General features: G+C 44.8%; 1 protein-coding gene across 1 annotated transcript in view; it reads left to right on the top strand.

Moving 5' to 3' along the window:
- The window catches only part of LOC124805634 (beta-1,4-glucuronyltransferase 1), a 118,582-nt gene that overhangs the window by 33,006 nt on the left and 70,887 nt on the right, over nt 1-14,689 (top strand). Inside the window, exon 3 of the mRNA XM_047266202.1 lies at nt 7,626-7,888. Coding sequence (XP_047122158.1) covers nt 7,626-7,888 — 263 coding nt within the window. The remainder of the gene's footprint in view (nt 1-7,625; nt 7,889-14,689) is intronic.

Raw genomic sequence — 14,689 nt, forward strand, 5'->3', positions numbered from 1 at the left:
TGGCTATGTGCTATTGTTTATAGTGTACCGAACATCACGACTACAGCTTTTAAACCCAGCGAACTACGTACTGTCCATGGCATCGACAATGTAGTTAACGGTCTAAATATAGAGATTGCTTAAAGAGCATACTCCGATTGATCGAAGCAGATAGAGTTGCAAACACAATTTTGTGAATTAAGAAAAGGAAAAATACTGCGAGGAAAAGGTTCAATTGCAAATGAACAGGTAACTTTCAGTCTGCATAGCTGGTCCATGTGGTGTTCATTCTGTTGTGGTGCACGAGAGAGAGAGGGGAAATGACTTTGCGTAACAGTCGGTGGAACATGCTTTCTTGCCTTTCTTGATGACAAAGCCGCTTGCTGACAGTGTGTAGCAACGCATGTAATACGTCTTTTTCTGGCCACCCGTAAGAGGTATCCCGTCCGCTATTGCAGTCACCTCAGCCAGTTTCCAGCTGAAGAGGGAAGTGGGCTTTGTTCGGCCTGAAGAAAATGAGCCAGTCTTTCAGTAACCGTCCTAAATGGGTGAAGATTGGAGCTGACTAGGCTGATTTTATGGGAACTAATTTCCCCATAATGGCCGATGTTTCCTATATCTATTGTAGAATATGTTCTTAAAGTACTTTCAGAAGATATAACTTTACGGAAGTGCTATAAGTAGAAGTAGGAAACGACCAATGAAATGTGTGTCCTCTGTTCCTGATTCTGATCAGATGAAAGGCGTAAATGTTAAATAATGTAGTGGAATGGTGTGGAGTCGGCCATCATCTCTCGTGGAGTTGATGGCAAGCCCGCATCTCGTGGTCGTGCGGTAGCGTTCTCGCTTCCCACGCCCGGGTTCCCGGGTTCGATTCCCGGCGGGGTCAGGGATTTTCTCTGCCTCGTGATGGTTGGGTGTTGTGTGCTGTCCTTAGGTTAGTTAGGTTTAAGTAGTTCTCAGTTCTAGGGGACTGATGACCATAGATGTTAAGACCCATAGTGCTCAGAGCCATTTTTTGATGTGGCAAGTAGTGCGCTCTCTGATCCGGAGGCTGTGTTTTAAAGTGGATATTATTTATGAAGTCTGGAGTTAGTGATCCTTCCGACGAGGTTACTTCTCCCTACGCAGCATGCGAAAGTGTGTTCTGCGCGCGTGCTCGTTCTGCTTAGGCAACTTATTGATTTTCACGGTGAGCCTTGCGGCTTAGTGAGCGTGGACTTAGTTCTGTAGGAAGAGTCCTCAGAGCAGAGTATGGAGACCTTAGCTAGCCGGAGGTGGTGTTGGGTAAAAGTGACGGACTTGTCTAGGGTTTAAAGTTCATTTGTTTCTTTGGAAATCAGAGATGATAAAATGGTTCAAATGGCTCTGAGCAGTACGGGACTTAACATCTATGGTCATCAGTCCCCTAGAACTTAGAACTACTTAAACCTAACTAACCTAAGGACATCACACACATCCTTGCCCGAGGCAGGATTCGAAACTGCAACCGTAGTGGTCACGCGGTTCCAGACTGAAGCGCCTAGAACCGCACGGCCACACCAGCCGGCAGAAATAATATTTTGTCGTGACCCTTCCCTATTGACTTTGAACTATATTGCTGACTTGTTGTTTAGAAATTACCGACGGGAATTGTTAGGGGCCGGGTGGTGGCGGTGCACGAGCTATCTGCAGTGAACATGTTTCATTCCAATGGTCGAATTTCGGAATTTTTCCTAAAAGTAGTTAGACAGCTGCAGGACTTCAAATTGCTGACTTTGGCTGTGAAGCATTAACATCTGCATATACATGACTACTCTGCAATTCACAATTAAGTGCCTGACAGAGGGTTCATCGAACCATCATAAAGCTATTTCGCTACCATTCCACTCTCGAATAGTGCGCTGGAAAAACAAACATCTAAAGCTTTCCATACGAACTCTCATTTCTCCGGTTTTATTATACTCGTCATTTCTCCCTTTGTAGGTGAGCACCAGTAAAATATTTTCACTTTCGGAGGAGAAAGTTGCTGATTAAAATTTCGTCCAAAGGTCCTGCCGCAAAGAAAAACGCCTTTGTTTTAATGACTGCCACTCCAATTCGCGTAACATATCCGTGGCACTCTCTCACCTGCGTAGCGGTAATACGAAACGAGCAGCCCTTCTTTGAACTTTTTTGATATCCTCCGTCAGTCCTACCTAATGTGGAAATCTCACCGCTCAGCAGTATTCCAGAAGAGGACGACAATCATAGCGTAGGACGTCTCTTTAGTGGACATGTTGCATCTTCCAAACATTCTGTCGGTAAATTGCAATCTACGGTTAGATTTCCCCACAATGCTATATATGTGATCATTTCAATTTAAGTAATTCGTAACTGTCATTCCTAAGTATTTAGTGAAATTCCCTACCTCGTATATCGTGTAACCGAATTCTTTTTGTTTTCATATGGATGACTTCACACTTTGCGTTGTTGAGAGTCAATTGCCAATTTTTGTGCCATGCAGTTGTATTTTCTAAGTCATTTTGCATTTGGTTTTGATTATCTGACGCCTTTACGAGACAGTAAACGAGAGCAACACTTGCAAGTGTCTGACTTTATGGTGTATCAGCGTAGACAAATAATCCGGCTCCGGTAATATACGTTTCTGATGAAATCCTCTAAACCGTACTTCACGTTATATGTTTCGCGCATCGCCAAGAAAGAGAGCGTGACTCCAGATTCAGCTTCGCTTGCCTATATGGAGAACTTATATGTTCAGTTTGCAATAGCTTCACTACAAAAAAATCTACCAACAGTTACACGAACCACGGCACTGAAAAGCTCCAAAAGTAATATGGTTTCCTCAAAAATTTCTGCTTGTAACTAGACAGGTGACGGTCCATTAGATGAAATTACACAGAAGAATTAAATGAAGCTTTTTCACTTTAAATGACTCAGTAATCAGTTAAATTTACATGTAGATGTTTTAAGAAAATGTTGTTAAAAAATGGACATCAAAGAAAACATTAGTCCTCCTCCTGTGGTTCAAGTCAAGAAGTTAGGATTTGTTGGGGTCTTCCGTATAGTATACTATAACAATAACGGGAGCAATAAAAAAAAAACTAAACTCCACAGTCTCATCTCTTGGTTGTATTTTTTCTAAAACATATTTTTATTTATTAATTTAAAATTAAAATACAAAACCACCAAAAAACACACTTCGACTTAAAATATGGTGTCTGCACTGTACCGCCTCTTCCGCCTTTGATATTGCATGTTGTGGGTCACTGGGCACACGAGCCATACCAAGCAATGTGCGATGAATCACTTTTGCTGACGTAAGCGTCAGTACTATCTTATCACCAAGCTCATTCCAGGTATCCTAAGACGCTCAGGCAAGTGTACCTGTAAGACTTCGCTGACGTAGCATCATCAATTCCTTATGCTTCTGGGAATGCTACCATGCTCATGCAGTTGAGCTTATGATACTTCACTGACGTCAGCATTGTTGCATTAGGCCACGTACCAAGGCCATGGAGAGGGAGGGCAGGGCCCACCCCCACGACTGCCGTCCCCTGCCTACCGCCCCCAACGCCAACATCCATACCGTCCCACCCCAGCGCGCTCGGCAGGTAATGGCATGGAATTTTCATGCACGTTGTCATACGATGTCCAGATGGTTGATGCGCAGCACGCTTCGTTCTGGCTTTTCGAGGGAGCGAGAATCAGCTGCAGGTCACTCGTGCGTTCAACGCATGTACTGTTACGTACTCGAAATCCAACGCGCCCGTGAGCTCGCCTGGAACACTACCACGTACTTGTGCTCGTAATACGATGCGTCTGCCTATCGTCTACATGCACTACAGGATACATAATCCAACGCGCCTGCTGAGTATCCGGAACACGACGCGCCAGAACACCCTCGAGCCCACGCTCCATAGAGAATCTGTGGTATTACGATATTATAACCAATACGTATGAACAAATTACTTATTTTTCGAACGATCCGACGATATCACACGCATAACGCCGTCTGTAGTCGTATTTTCAGTTGATGAACGCTTGCACTTAGCAAAGAAGAATTGGCAAGTCTATTTGTTGTAAACATCTACCAGGGAAATGTATTCATAGCTTCCTGCATCAAGACTGAAGAAATTTGATAATAGAAGACCATATGGCAGTTCAACAAACAATGGCTATGCAGAAGAATGGCAAGAAGACACATTAAATGGTTGGACTTACACACACTCTGTGCTGCACATTTTGGAATTGTTTACTCTTCTTAAAATGCCCATCCTGTCTCTGACCACGCAAGGAGCATAAGCAATTCCAATACAAGCAGGACCGTGTGTTGGTGAACCCAGTCACGTAATGTATCTTTCTGCCATTCTGATACATACCTGTAATTTTTTGGACAATATTCCCTCCAGCCACAGTTATATGGCCCTCTACTCTCGATGCAGCAAACTGTCAGTACATTGCTCTGATATACTTTTACAACAAATAGACTCCTCAAATTCTTCTTTACTCAACACAGCCATATCGCCAATTGAACACGTGATGTACAGACGGCATTATGCATTGACAGATCTTTCGAAAAATAATTATGTTATGTTCTCAATAATTAATTTGTTCATTCACATTAGTTATAATATCGTGACGTCACAGATTCTCTACTGAGCATGGGTGCGGGGATATGCAATTGGATGGGGTCCTGGATACCCAGCAGGTGTCTTGGATTACCTACTCTGCAGTACATGCAGCTGCACATGCAGGCACATGACGCATGTAGCAGTACATCGAGATGAACACACGGGCACGTCAACTTTAGTATGTGCATTGCATGTACGTGTGAGATATAGCTGACTGTTCCTCCCATGAAAAGCATGAACGCAGCAGTTAAGCCAGTGCTGCGCTTCATTCTGGACAGCATATGACAACACATACGAACTGTACGCCATTGGCTGTCGAGTGGGGGCGCATGGGGATGGGGGTGCTTCATGCTGACAAGACGGAGGTAAACTGTATGCCATTGCGTGCTGAGCATGGGGAGATGTGAGGTGTGGGAGCGGCCCCCCTTTCCCCAGCACGGCCGGCCGTGGTGGCCGTGCGGTTCTAGGCGCTGCAGTCCGGAACCGCGCGACTGATACGGTCGCAGGTTCGAATCCTGCCTCGGGCATGGATGTGTGTGATGTCCTTAGGTTAGTTAGGTTTAACTAGTTCTAAGTTATAGGGGACTGATGACCTAAGATGTTAAGTCCCATAGTGCTCAGAGCCATTTGAACCATTACCCCAGCATGGCCTTGGCATGTGGCTGGATGCGATGATGCTGACGTCAGCAAAATTTGATAAGCACAACTGGATGAGCATGGTAGCATTCCTGGAGAGATAAGGAAATGCCAATTTCAGTGAAATATAACAAGCACACATGCCTGAGCATTGTAGTATTCCTAGAATTATCTGGGTGATACGATAGTGCTGAAGCTGGCGTCGTGTGGCCAGTGATCCACTACTGACGTGATGAGCAGTATTTGTTAGGTCTGGCTCAAGCTGCACATCGCAAAAACTAAATTGCAAATACCTATCGAAACATCAGAGAAAATGCATCTGACGACTCATAGGAGAGAGGGCCAATGTATAGAGTTAAGCGTTCAATTCGGTGTTCGTTTGTTTGACATTCATATGAAGACTCGTACCACAGAGAGATCTACTAAAACATTATAATCTTTGCCAACCAGGAGGCTGAATGCCGCCTGGTGACACTGCAGGCACGTGACGCAGCAGGGAAAATTTACGGGCGGATGAGTGACGAATAGGACATTATTCCAGTGGCGTTAGGGTCCAAAAATCGTGAAATCGACGTAGACAGACTCTGAATAAGGACAGATTGTTGTGAAAAACAATGAATTACCTAAGCAGTACTAGCATGCGTACAGGAGTTCACTTTCGAATGCTGTGTAGGCTTTCAGTAGCGAACGACCACTAACTCATGAATAATAACCACTTTCAAACACAACCTCCGCTACTTGCCACCTCAACTCCACGAGAGCTCGGAACGAGCGAAACTGGTTGGCTGTTTGCGTGCTGCTATCTTGTGCATGGACGGAAAATTGTTGAAGGAAGGTGAAACCAGGAGTAGGCGATGCTTTGGGGTAGCACTTCCCAGTCTAAAAGGATATTTTTGGCTCCGAAACGGGCGGTTCGGGCAATAAGTGGTCTAAGTTCACGAACCTCTTGTCGACCCCTGTTCATGAGTCTGGATATTTTGACATTGGCCTCTCAATAGATTATTCCTTACTGTCATTTCTTGTTACCAATATTAGTTAATTCCCAAGAATAAGCAGCTTTCACTCGGTTAATACTCGGCAGAAATCAAACCAGCATTTGGATCGGACTTCCTTAACTCTTGTACAAAAAGGTGTGCAGTATACTGATGCAACCATTTTGAATAAGCTACCACTCGAATTCAAAAATATTAGGAGTAATCCATGTGCTTTCAATTCGAAGCTGAAGAATTTCCTCATGGGTCACTCCTTCTAATCTGTTGAGGAGTTCCTTGAAAAATTAAACTGATTCTTTTTGTATTGTTGATTGCGTTTACTTAAACTTATGGACTGACTTTTTTCAGGTTCAGGAACATTTGTTGTTAACTGTTATTACTTTTATGTTGTAATTTCATGTACTGACACGTTCCATGACTTTGGAGATTTGCTCCTCAATTTGGTCCTACGGAACTTGACGCGTAAATAAACTGCGACATGTGGCACATCTGACGACAAAAAACAGTGATGGGGAAGGCGAAATTCAGCGCAAATTCTTGTACATGGAGCTCCACAGTAGACAACATTTACAAGTTCCCTTCGTGATCCAACAACATCGTCGATTGGAACCGCAGTGAGCGTAGGATAATGGAGACTGGACCGTGGGAAAAAAGAGGCCGTCTGGTCGGGCTACTCACGTTTCTTGTTTCACCAGGTCGACGGTTGCTTCTGGATTCGCCAAAATCCAAGCCAATGGCTGCTCAAAGCATACACAACGCTTCTGAAACAGGTTGGTGTGGGCAGTGCGTATTATGCTATGGGTGACATTCACCTTGGCTTCCGCGGGGTCTTTGGTAGTGATCGAAGACACCATGGCAGCTGTTGACTATGTGACATTATTGCAAAACACCTGCGTCCCTTCGTGCTTGGTGTCTTCCCCGACAGCGACTCATCGTCCATCAGCATGATTGTCCGTGTCTCGTCGCCAGAAACATACTACAGTGATTTGAGGTGTATGGTAGCGAACTCACTTTGCCCTGTTGGCAACACATTTGTCCGATGTGAGCCCGGTAGAATCCATCTCGTATGCTACAGGATTCAAAGTTGTGTCCATAAGCCAGCGGCCCGTAATTAGTGGAAAATGTGTGACCTGTGTGCAGACGGCTAGTGATATGCACCTCCGGAAACCTGCCGACGACCTTTCAGATTCATTCCCACACAGAACTGCTGTGCTGTTGCCGCACAGAATCGGCACAGTGTTCCACTGCAATGATGGGCCAACGCCCTTTGGAGCAAGAGGTAGTAATGTATGGCTCGTTTTCTGTTGAGTGATCAGTGAAGGCAGCCTTATATCACTACTTCTAGTGTAGGGATGCAGAGGGCAGTTGTAGACACTGCACGGTACGTGTGTTTGCGCGTGTCGAGGTGGCGCACCAGTGGACGGGCCCGATGTCGGTGTCGCTGTTCGCGGCGGGCGAGGAGCTGCCGCTGGTGCTGCGCTACGTGCGCTTCCTGCGCCGCTGCTACGCGGCGGTGCGCGAGCGCGTCTCCTTCCACCTGGTCTTCCCCAGGGAGCGGCCGCCGTCCGCCGACGAGCCACGCCGCGCCGCGCTGCTCGGCAACGACTGCCACACGCCGGGCGCCATGCTCGGCGACCTCGTGCGCATGCGCACCGCCGACACCATCAGGTGAGGTCGAGCTTAGTACGTGCAGCCTCTACCGCAGTGGTTTCCAACCTGGAGGTAATTAATTACCCCCTGAGGGGCGAAAACAAAGAGTTCGATTGTGTTTCCATCAATAAATTATTATTATTATTTTTTTTTTTTGAAGTGGAGGTACCGAAGAAATTTCAATCCGAATCGCAAAGGGGACTGAAAATTTGTTTCATAACGTGTCTTGCTATTCAGTGGGTAAATCCAATATGCTAAATAAAAATTTATCATACTATTTGAATTTTTAGATTAAAAAAAACAACAAATATAACGATTTAGAACCATATTTCACTAGGGGAAAGGTAAATACCACCCACAGGAAATTAAAGCAGAGAAATTAGAATCAGCTCTATGAATATGAAGAACTAAGATGTAAAACCAGTCGTAAACAAAGAAGGGAGAGCTGTAAGGTGGAAGGACTATCCAGGGTGGTCCATTGATCGTGACCAGTCGAATTATCTCACGAAAAAGCATCAAACGAAAAGCCTACAAAACCAAACTCGTCTTGCTTGAAGGGGGAAACCAGACGGCGCTGTGGTTGGCCCGCTAGATGGCACTGCCAGAGGTCACACGGATATCAACTGCGTTTTTTGAAATAGGAACCCCCATTTTTTGTTACATATTTGTGTAGTACTTAAAGAAATATGAATGTTCTAGTTGTACCACTTTTTTCGCTTTGTGATAGATGGCGCTGTAATAGTCACAAACGTATAAGTACGTGGTATCACGTAACATTCCGCCAGTGCGGACGGTATTTTCTTCGTGATACATTACCCGAGTTAAAATGGACCGTTTACCAATTGCGGAAAAGGTCGATATCGTGTTGATGTATGGCTATTGTGATCAAAATGCCCAACGGACGTGTGCTATGTATGCTGCTCGGTATCCTGCACATCATCCAAGTGTCGGGACCGTTCGTCGGAGAGCTACGTTATTTAAGGAAACAGGAAGTGTTGAGCCACATGTGAAACGTCAACCACGACCTGCAACAAATGATGATGCCCAAGTAGGTTAGCTGCTGTCGTGGCTAATCCGCACATCAGTAGCAGACAAATTGCGCGATAATCGGGAATCTCAAAAACGTCGGTGTTGACAAGCCTACATTAACATTGATTGCAGCAGTATCATATTTCTATGCACCAGGAATTGCATGGCGACGACTTTGAACGTCGTGTACAGTTCTGCCACTGGGCACGGGAGAAATTACTGGACGATGACAGATTTTTTTCACGCGTTCTATTTAGCGACGAAGCGTCATTCACCAACAGCGGTAACGTAAACTGGCATAATATGCAATATTGGGCAACGGAAAACCCACGATGGCTGCGACAAGTGGAACATCAGCGACATTGGCGGTTTAATGTATGGTGCCGCAATATGGGAGGAAGGATAAGTGGCCCTCATTTGATCGATGGCAATCTAAATGGTGTAATGTATGCTGATTTCCTACGTAGTGTACCACCGATGTTACCACAAGATGTTTCACTGCATGACAGAATGGCGATGTACTTCCAACATGATGGATGTCCGGCACATAGCTCGCGTGCGGTTGAAGCGGTATTGAATAGCATGTTTCATTTCAAAGTTGAAAGATATTTGCAATCGTGATCCACCGACAACACCTGACAACATGCGCCAGCGTATTGTCAATGCATGTGCGACGAACATTTTGGAAGGCGAACTACTCGCTGTTGAGAGGAATGTCGTTACACGTATTGCCAAATGTATTGAGGTTGACGGACTTCATTTTGAGAATTTATTGCATTAATGTGGTATTTAGAGGTAATCACGCTGTAACAGCATGTGTTCTCAGAAATAATAAGTTCACAAAGGTACATGTATCACGTTGGAACAACCGAAATAAAATGTTCAAACGTACCTACTTCGGTATTTTAATTTAAAAAACCTACCTGTTACCAACTGTTCGTCTAAAATTGTGAGCCATATGTTTGTGACTATTACAGCGCCATCTATTACAAAGCGAAAAAAGTGGTCCAACTGAAACATTCATATTTCTTTACGTACTATACGCATATGTAATAAAAAATGGGGGTTCCTATTTTAAAAAAAACGCAGTTGATATCCGTTTGACCTATGGCAGCGCCATCTAGCGGGCCCACCATAGCGCCATCTGGTTTCCCCCTTCAAGCTAGACAGGTTTCGTTCTTTGTAGTTCTTCGTTTGACGCTTATTTCGTGAGATATTTGTCCCGGTCACAATCAATGGACCACCCTGTATAGACGATCAGTGTAAAGGAAATGAATTTGCAGGTAACATTATTGAAACAGTGAGGACGAAGATGAGATGGGAGTCGTGATGTTGTGTGAAGAATTTGACAGAGCACTGAAAGACCTAAGTCGAAAAAATGCCCCAGGAGTAGATAACACTTCGTCAGAACTACTAGCAGTCTTGAGAGGATCAGTCATGACAAAACTCTTACATCTGGTGCGCAAGATGTGTTAGACAGGCGAAATACACTCAGACTTCATGGAGAATATAATAATTCCAAGAAGGTCCTGACAGGTATGAATATTACCGAGTTATCAGTTTAATAAGTCATGGTTGCAAAATACAAATGTAAATTCTTTGCAGTAGAATGGAAGAACTGCTAGGAGCTTACCTTAGGAAAGATCAGCTTGGATTTCGGAGAAATTTAGAAACACGTGAGGCAATACTGACCCTACGACTTCTCTTAGAATATATGTTAAGAAATGGCAAATCTACGTTTCTAGCATTTGTAGACTTAGAGTAAACTTTTGACAGTCCTGACTTGAAGACTCCCTTTGAAATTCTAAAGGTAACAGTTGTAGAAGACAGGGGGCGAAAGGCTATTTACAGCTTGTACAGAAACCAGATGGGATTCAAGGGGCATGGAAGGGAAGCAGTGGTTAAGAGGGGAGTGAGACGGTGTTTTAGCTTATCCTTGATGTTCTTCAATGTGTAAATTGAGCAAGCAGTAAAGGAAGCAAAAAAAAAAAAAAAAAAAAAAAGGAGTAGAAGAGAGAAGAAATAAAAACTTCGAGGTTTGCCAAAGACATTGTAATTCTGTCAGAGGGAGCAAAGAACTTGGAAGAGCAGTTGAAAAGAATGGACAGTGTCTTGAAAGGTGGATATAAGATGAACATGAACAAAAGCATGTAGTCAAATTAAATCAGGTGATGCTGAGGAAATTAGATCAAGAAACGAGACACTTAAAGTAGTAGATGAATTTTGAGCAGCAAAATAACTAATGACAGCCGAAGTAGAGACAATATAAAATGTGAACTAGCAATGGCAAGAAAAGCGTTTCTGAGGAAGAGAAGCTTGTTAACATCGAATACCGATGTAAGTGTCAATAAGTCTTTTCTGAAAATATTTGTACATAGATTAGCCAAGTCTGGAGTGAAACACGGATGATAAACAGTTTAGACAAGAAAAGTGGTGCTAGAGAAGAATGCTGAAGATTAGATGGGTAGATCATGTAACTAACGAGGAGGTACTGAATAGAATTGGGGAGAAAAGAAATTTGTGGCGCAACGTGACTAAAAGAAGGGACAGACCGATAGGACACATTCTGAGATATCAAGGGATCACCAATTTAGTTCTGCATGGAAGCGTGGGGGTGGGGGGAAGGCGGGGGGGGGGGGGTAAAATAGTGGAGAGAGACCAAGAGATGAATATAGTAAGCAGATTCAGAAGGATGGAGGTTGCAGTAGTTATTCTGAGATGAAGCAGCTTGCACAGGATAGAGTGGCATGGAGGGCTGCATTAAACCAGCACCACCACCACCACAACAACAATAACGGCAATACTCAGTTACCTTTGTGCCTGTATTTCATTGTAAATATCTGCGCAACAGTGTAAATGTCGACGGTATTTGCTGTGTGTCTTGTTATAAAACGAACTTGTTCCATTCACTCATCGTACTTTTCACAACAGGAGTGACCATTTTACTCTTCACTCTAAAACTTGCATTCATTACTGCTCCGATTTGTCTAGTGCTTGCTTTTCTGGCAGCGTTAGTTGTACGTTAGGAGTGATACACAGCAGTGTTTATAGTTTGGCCGCTATGCTTCTCATGTGTGGGTTCACTGAATGCAGTGGCAGAGAGGCATAACGACGCCATGGTGAACTGTTCATTGAAGGACAACAACGACATCATAGTACCCTTGTATCTGAGGGTTGTGGCATACCTCTGTGTTTTGCTATCGTACATTTTGGTGATTGTATATTTAAGGCTGTAGTGAACGAAATTTCCAAGATACAATGCTAATTAGGGTAAAAACAGGATAAATCGTAATTGTGTTAGTACTCTGTGAAGAACCAGCGTCGACCTTCTGATCCTTACAGTGACTTGACAGAAGTATCTCCTAAGTACGTGACGGACCTCCTTTTGCCCGACAGAGCAGAAAGAGCTCAAGATCTGTCCCTGATAGAACATATGTATACTGATCAGCCAGAACATTATGTTCACCCACCTAATAGCCGGTATTTCCAACTTTGGCCCAGATAACAGCGGCGACGCGTCGTGGCATGGCAGCAGTGGGACCTTGGTAGTTCACTGAAGGAAATTGGCACCACATCTGTACGCACAAGTCACCTAAGTCCCTTAAATTCCGGTGAGCGGCGCGATGAGTTTTGAGTCCACATTCAATCAAATCCCAGATGGGTTCGATGGGGTTCAGATGTGGCGAGTTGGGGTGGCCAGCAAATCAACTGGAAGTCGCCACTGTGTTCCTCGAACCACTCCATCATATTCTTGGCTTTGTGACATGGCGCTGTCTTGGTGAAAAATGCCTCTGTCGTCGGAACACATGATCGTCACGAAGGGGTGTATGTGGTCTGCAACCAGTATACGATACCCCTTGGCAATCATAGTGCCGTGCACGAGCTCCATTGGACTCACGGATGCCCACGTGAATGTACGCCAGAGGACAAAGAAGCCGCCGCCAGTCCCGTAGTACAGGAGTCAAGGAGCTGTTCCCCTGGAAGGTGACGGATTGGCACCCTCCCGTCAGCATGATGCAGAAGGTACTGGGATTCATGAGACTATGCGACGCTCTGCCACTGCTCCAACGTCAAGTGCCGATGGTCACATAGCCAGTTCAGTCATAGTTGTGGAGGCTCGTCGTTAGGAGTATTTAGTGCACTGTGAGTTCGGGCACACTTCTGCTCTGTCCTGCCTTAAAGTCTGATATTAGTTCCGCTACAGTTCGCCGCCTGACTGTTTTACCAGCCTGTCCAGCCTACGACGTCCGTCATCTGTAATGATGAGTGACGCCCATCCTCACGACACATGGACGTGATTTCACCTTGGTTGAAGACACGTTTGAAGACACACACCACACGCAGCACCCCTCGAACATCCGACAAACCGAACGATTTCCGAAATTCTCGTGCTGAGCCTCTGGGCTATCACAGTATGCCTTCGGTCAAACTCAGATAAATCGCGCGCCTTCCCCATTCTACACACGGACAGCATGCTCACTGATACTACATGCACCATCCGTATAACTGACCAGCCGTTATTCCACGCCAGGTAACGCTGCTATTGCCTAGACGGTTTGATATCGATAGTAAGTCAGTGGTTGTAATGTTGTGGCTCATCAGTGTATATGAGACTAGTTCGGACATCAATCCGGTCCCAGTTCCAGTATCCAGGATACAAAGAACCAGTTGAATCAGTTGTGGGCCATACTGTCTCAGAAAAGGGTGTAATGGTTTTACAATCACTTTCCCAGTCGAATCAGTGCTAGCATCCAGGTCAATGGCGGTGCAATGTCATTCTGATGAGTGGACTCATACTATCAAGTTCTTTGTGAATTTCACTTGATTTTTCTATCGCTGAAGTAACATCACATACCCTCTGAACCCATGAAGTCTCCTTTCGCTTTGTCCTCCGTTTTTGGGGGTACCGTTTTTTAGTTTTTGGTTGACTTTGTAATTACAAATTTCTGACACGTAGATGTTTCGACTTTTGATTGTATTATTTGACACTTACGTAATTTTAAACCTTATTGCTGAAGAATGGAATGTGCACTGCGCAACAGGATTAAAGAGTCACTTTTTCGAAACCCTTTGATTGCCTCCCATTGTGACGCATAAGTGTGAAATTTTTAATGTGCGTACAACTTTTCTCTGCAACGGAGGTCAGAACAGCAACTCCCACCGTTGAAATCTTGCAGTTTTCTCTTGAGTTGCCGAGAATAACATTTCAGACGCACCGCCGCTCAGAATCGACAGGAAAAGGCTCCAGACGTAGCATAAAGTGCGTCAACGAAACCACTCGTTTCCGTGGGGCGATGATTTCCACATATTTTGCGATCTAAGACGACAATTCACTGTTCGGTGAACGGCAGAAAGGCGTTACTGACAACCTTAGACACAATTGAGACCCCCTCGGACCATTCAGCTCTTTTCTGAGGACATGGTAGGCCAGCAACGCCATTGAAAGTGATCGCACCCTTTTTGAGTGCAATGCAGCCTCAATTTTTGCTCTGCTGTACAGGAAGTAACCGATAGGAACCGTTCAAAACCATTGGACGAAATCTGAACATGATACGAAGCGGCAAAGGATACTGTTTGCTTTTTCAGCCCTCCCGTTTTGCGCCCTGCTGTGACGTGATCACCGTATAGCGCAACATTAAGATGTGCTTGAATACGGCAAAGAATCCCTCTAAGACTCCCCCCCTCCCCCCCCCCCCCCCCCCCCCAGTTCGGACACAGATCACGTCGAAATTCCGTCAGATGGTTTTGAGCGGTCACTAGTGATTCCAGCATGTGCACGAGGGCAAAAAC

The sequence above is a fragment of the Schistocerca piceifrons genome, chromosome 7, assembly GCF_021461385.2.
Source record: "Schistocerca piceifrons isolate TAMUIC-IGC-003096 chromosome 7, iqSchPice1.1, whole genome shotgun sequence".
Classification (NCBI taxonomy): Eukaryota; Metazoa; Arthropoda; class Insecta; order Orthoptera; family Acrididae; genus Schistocerca; species Schistocerca piceifrons.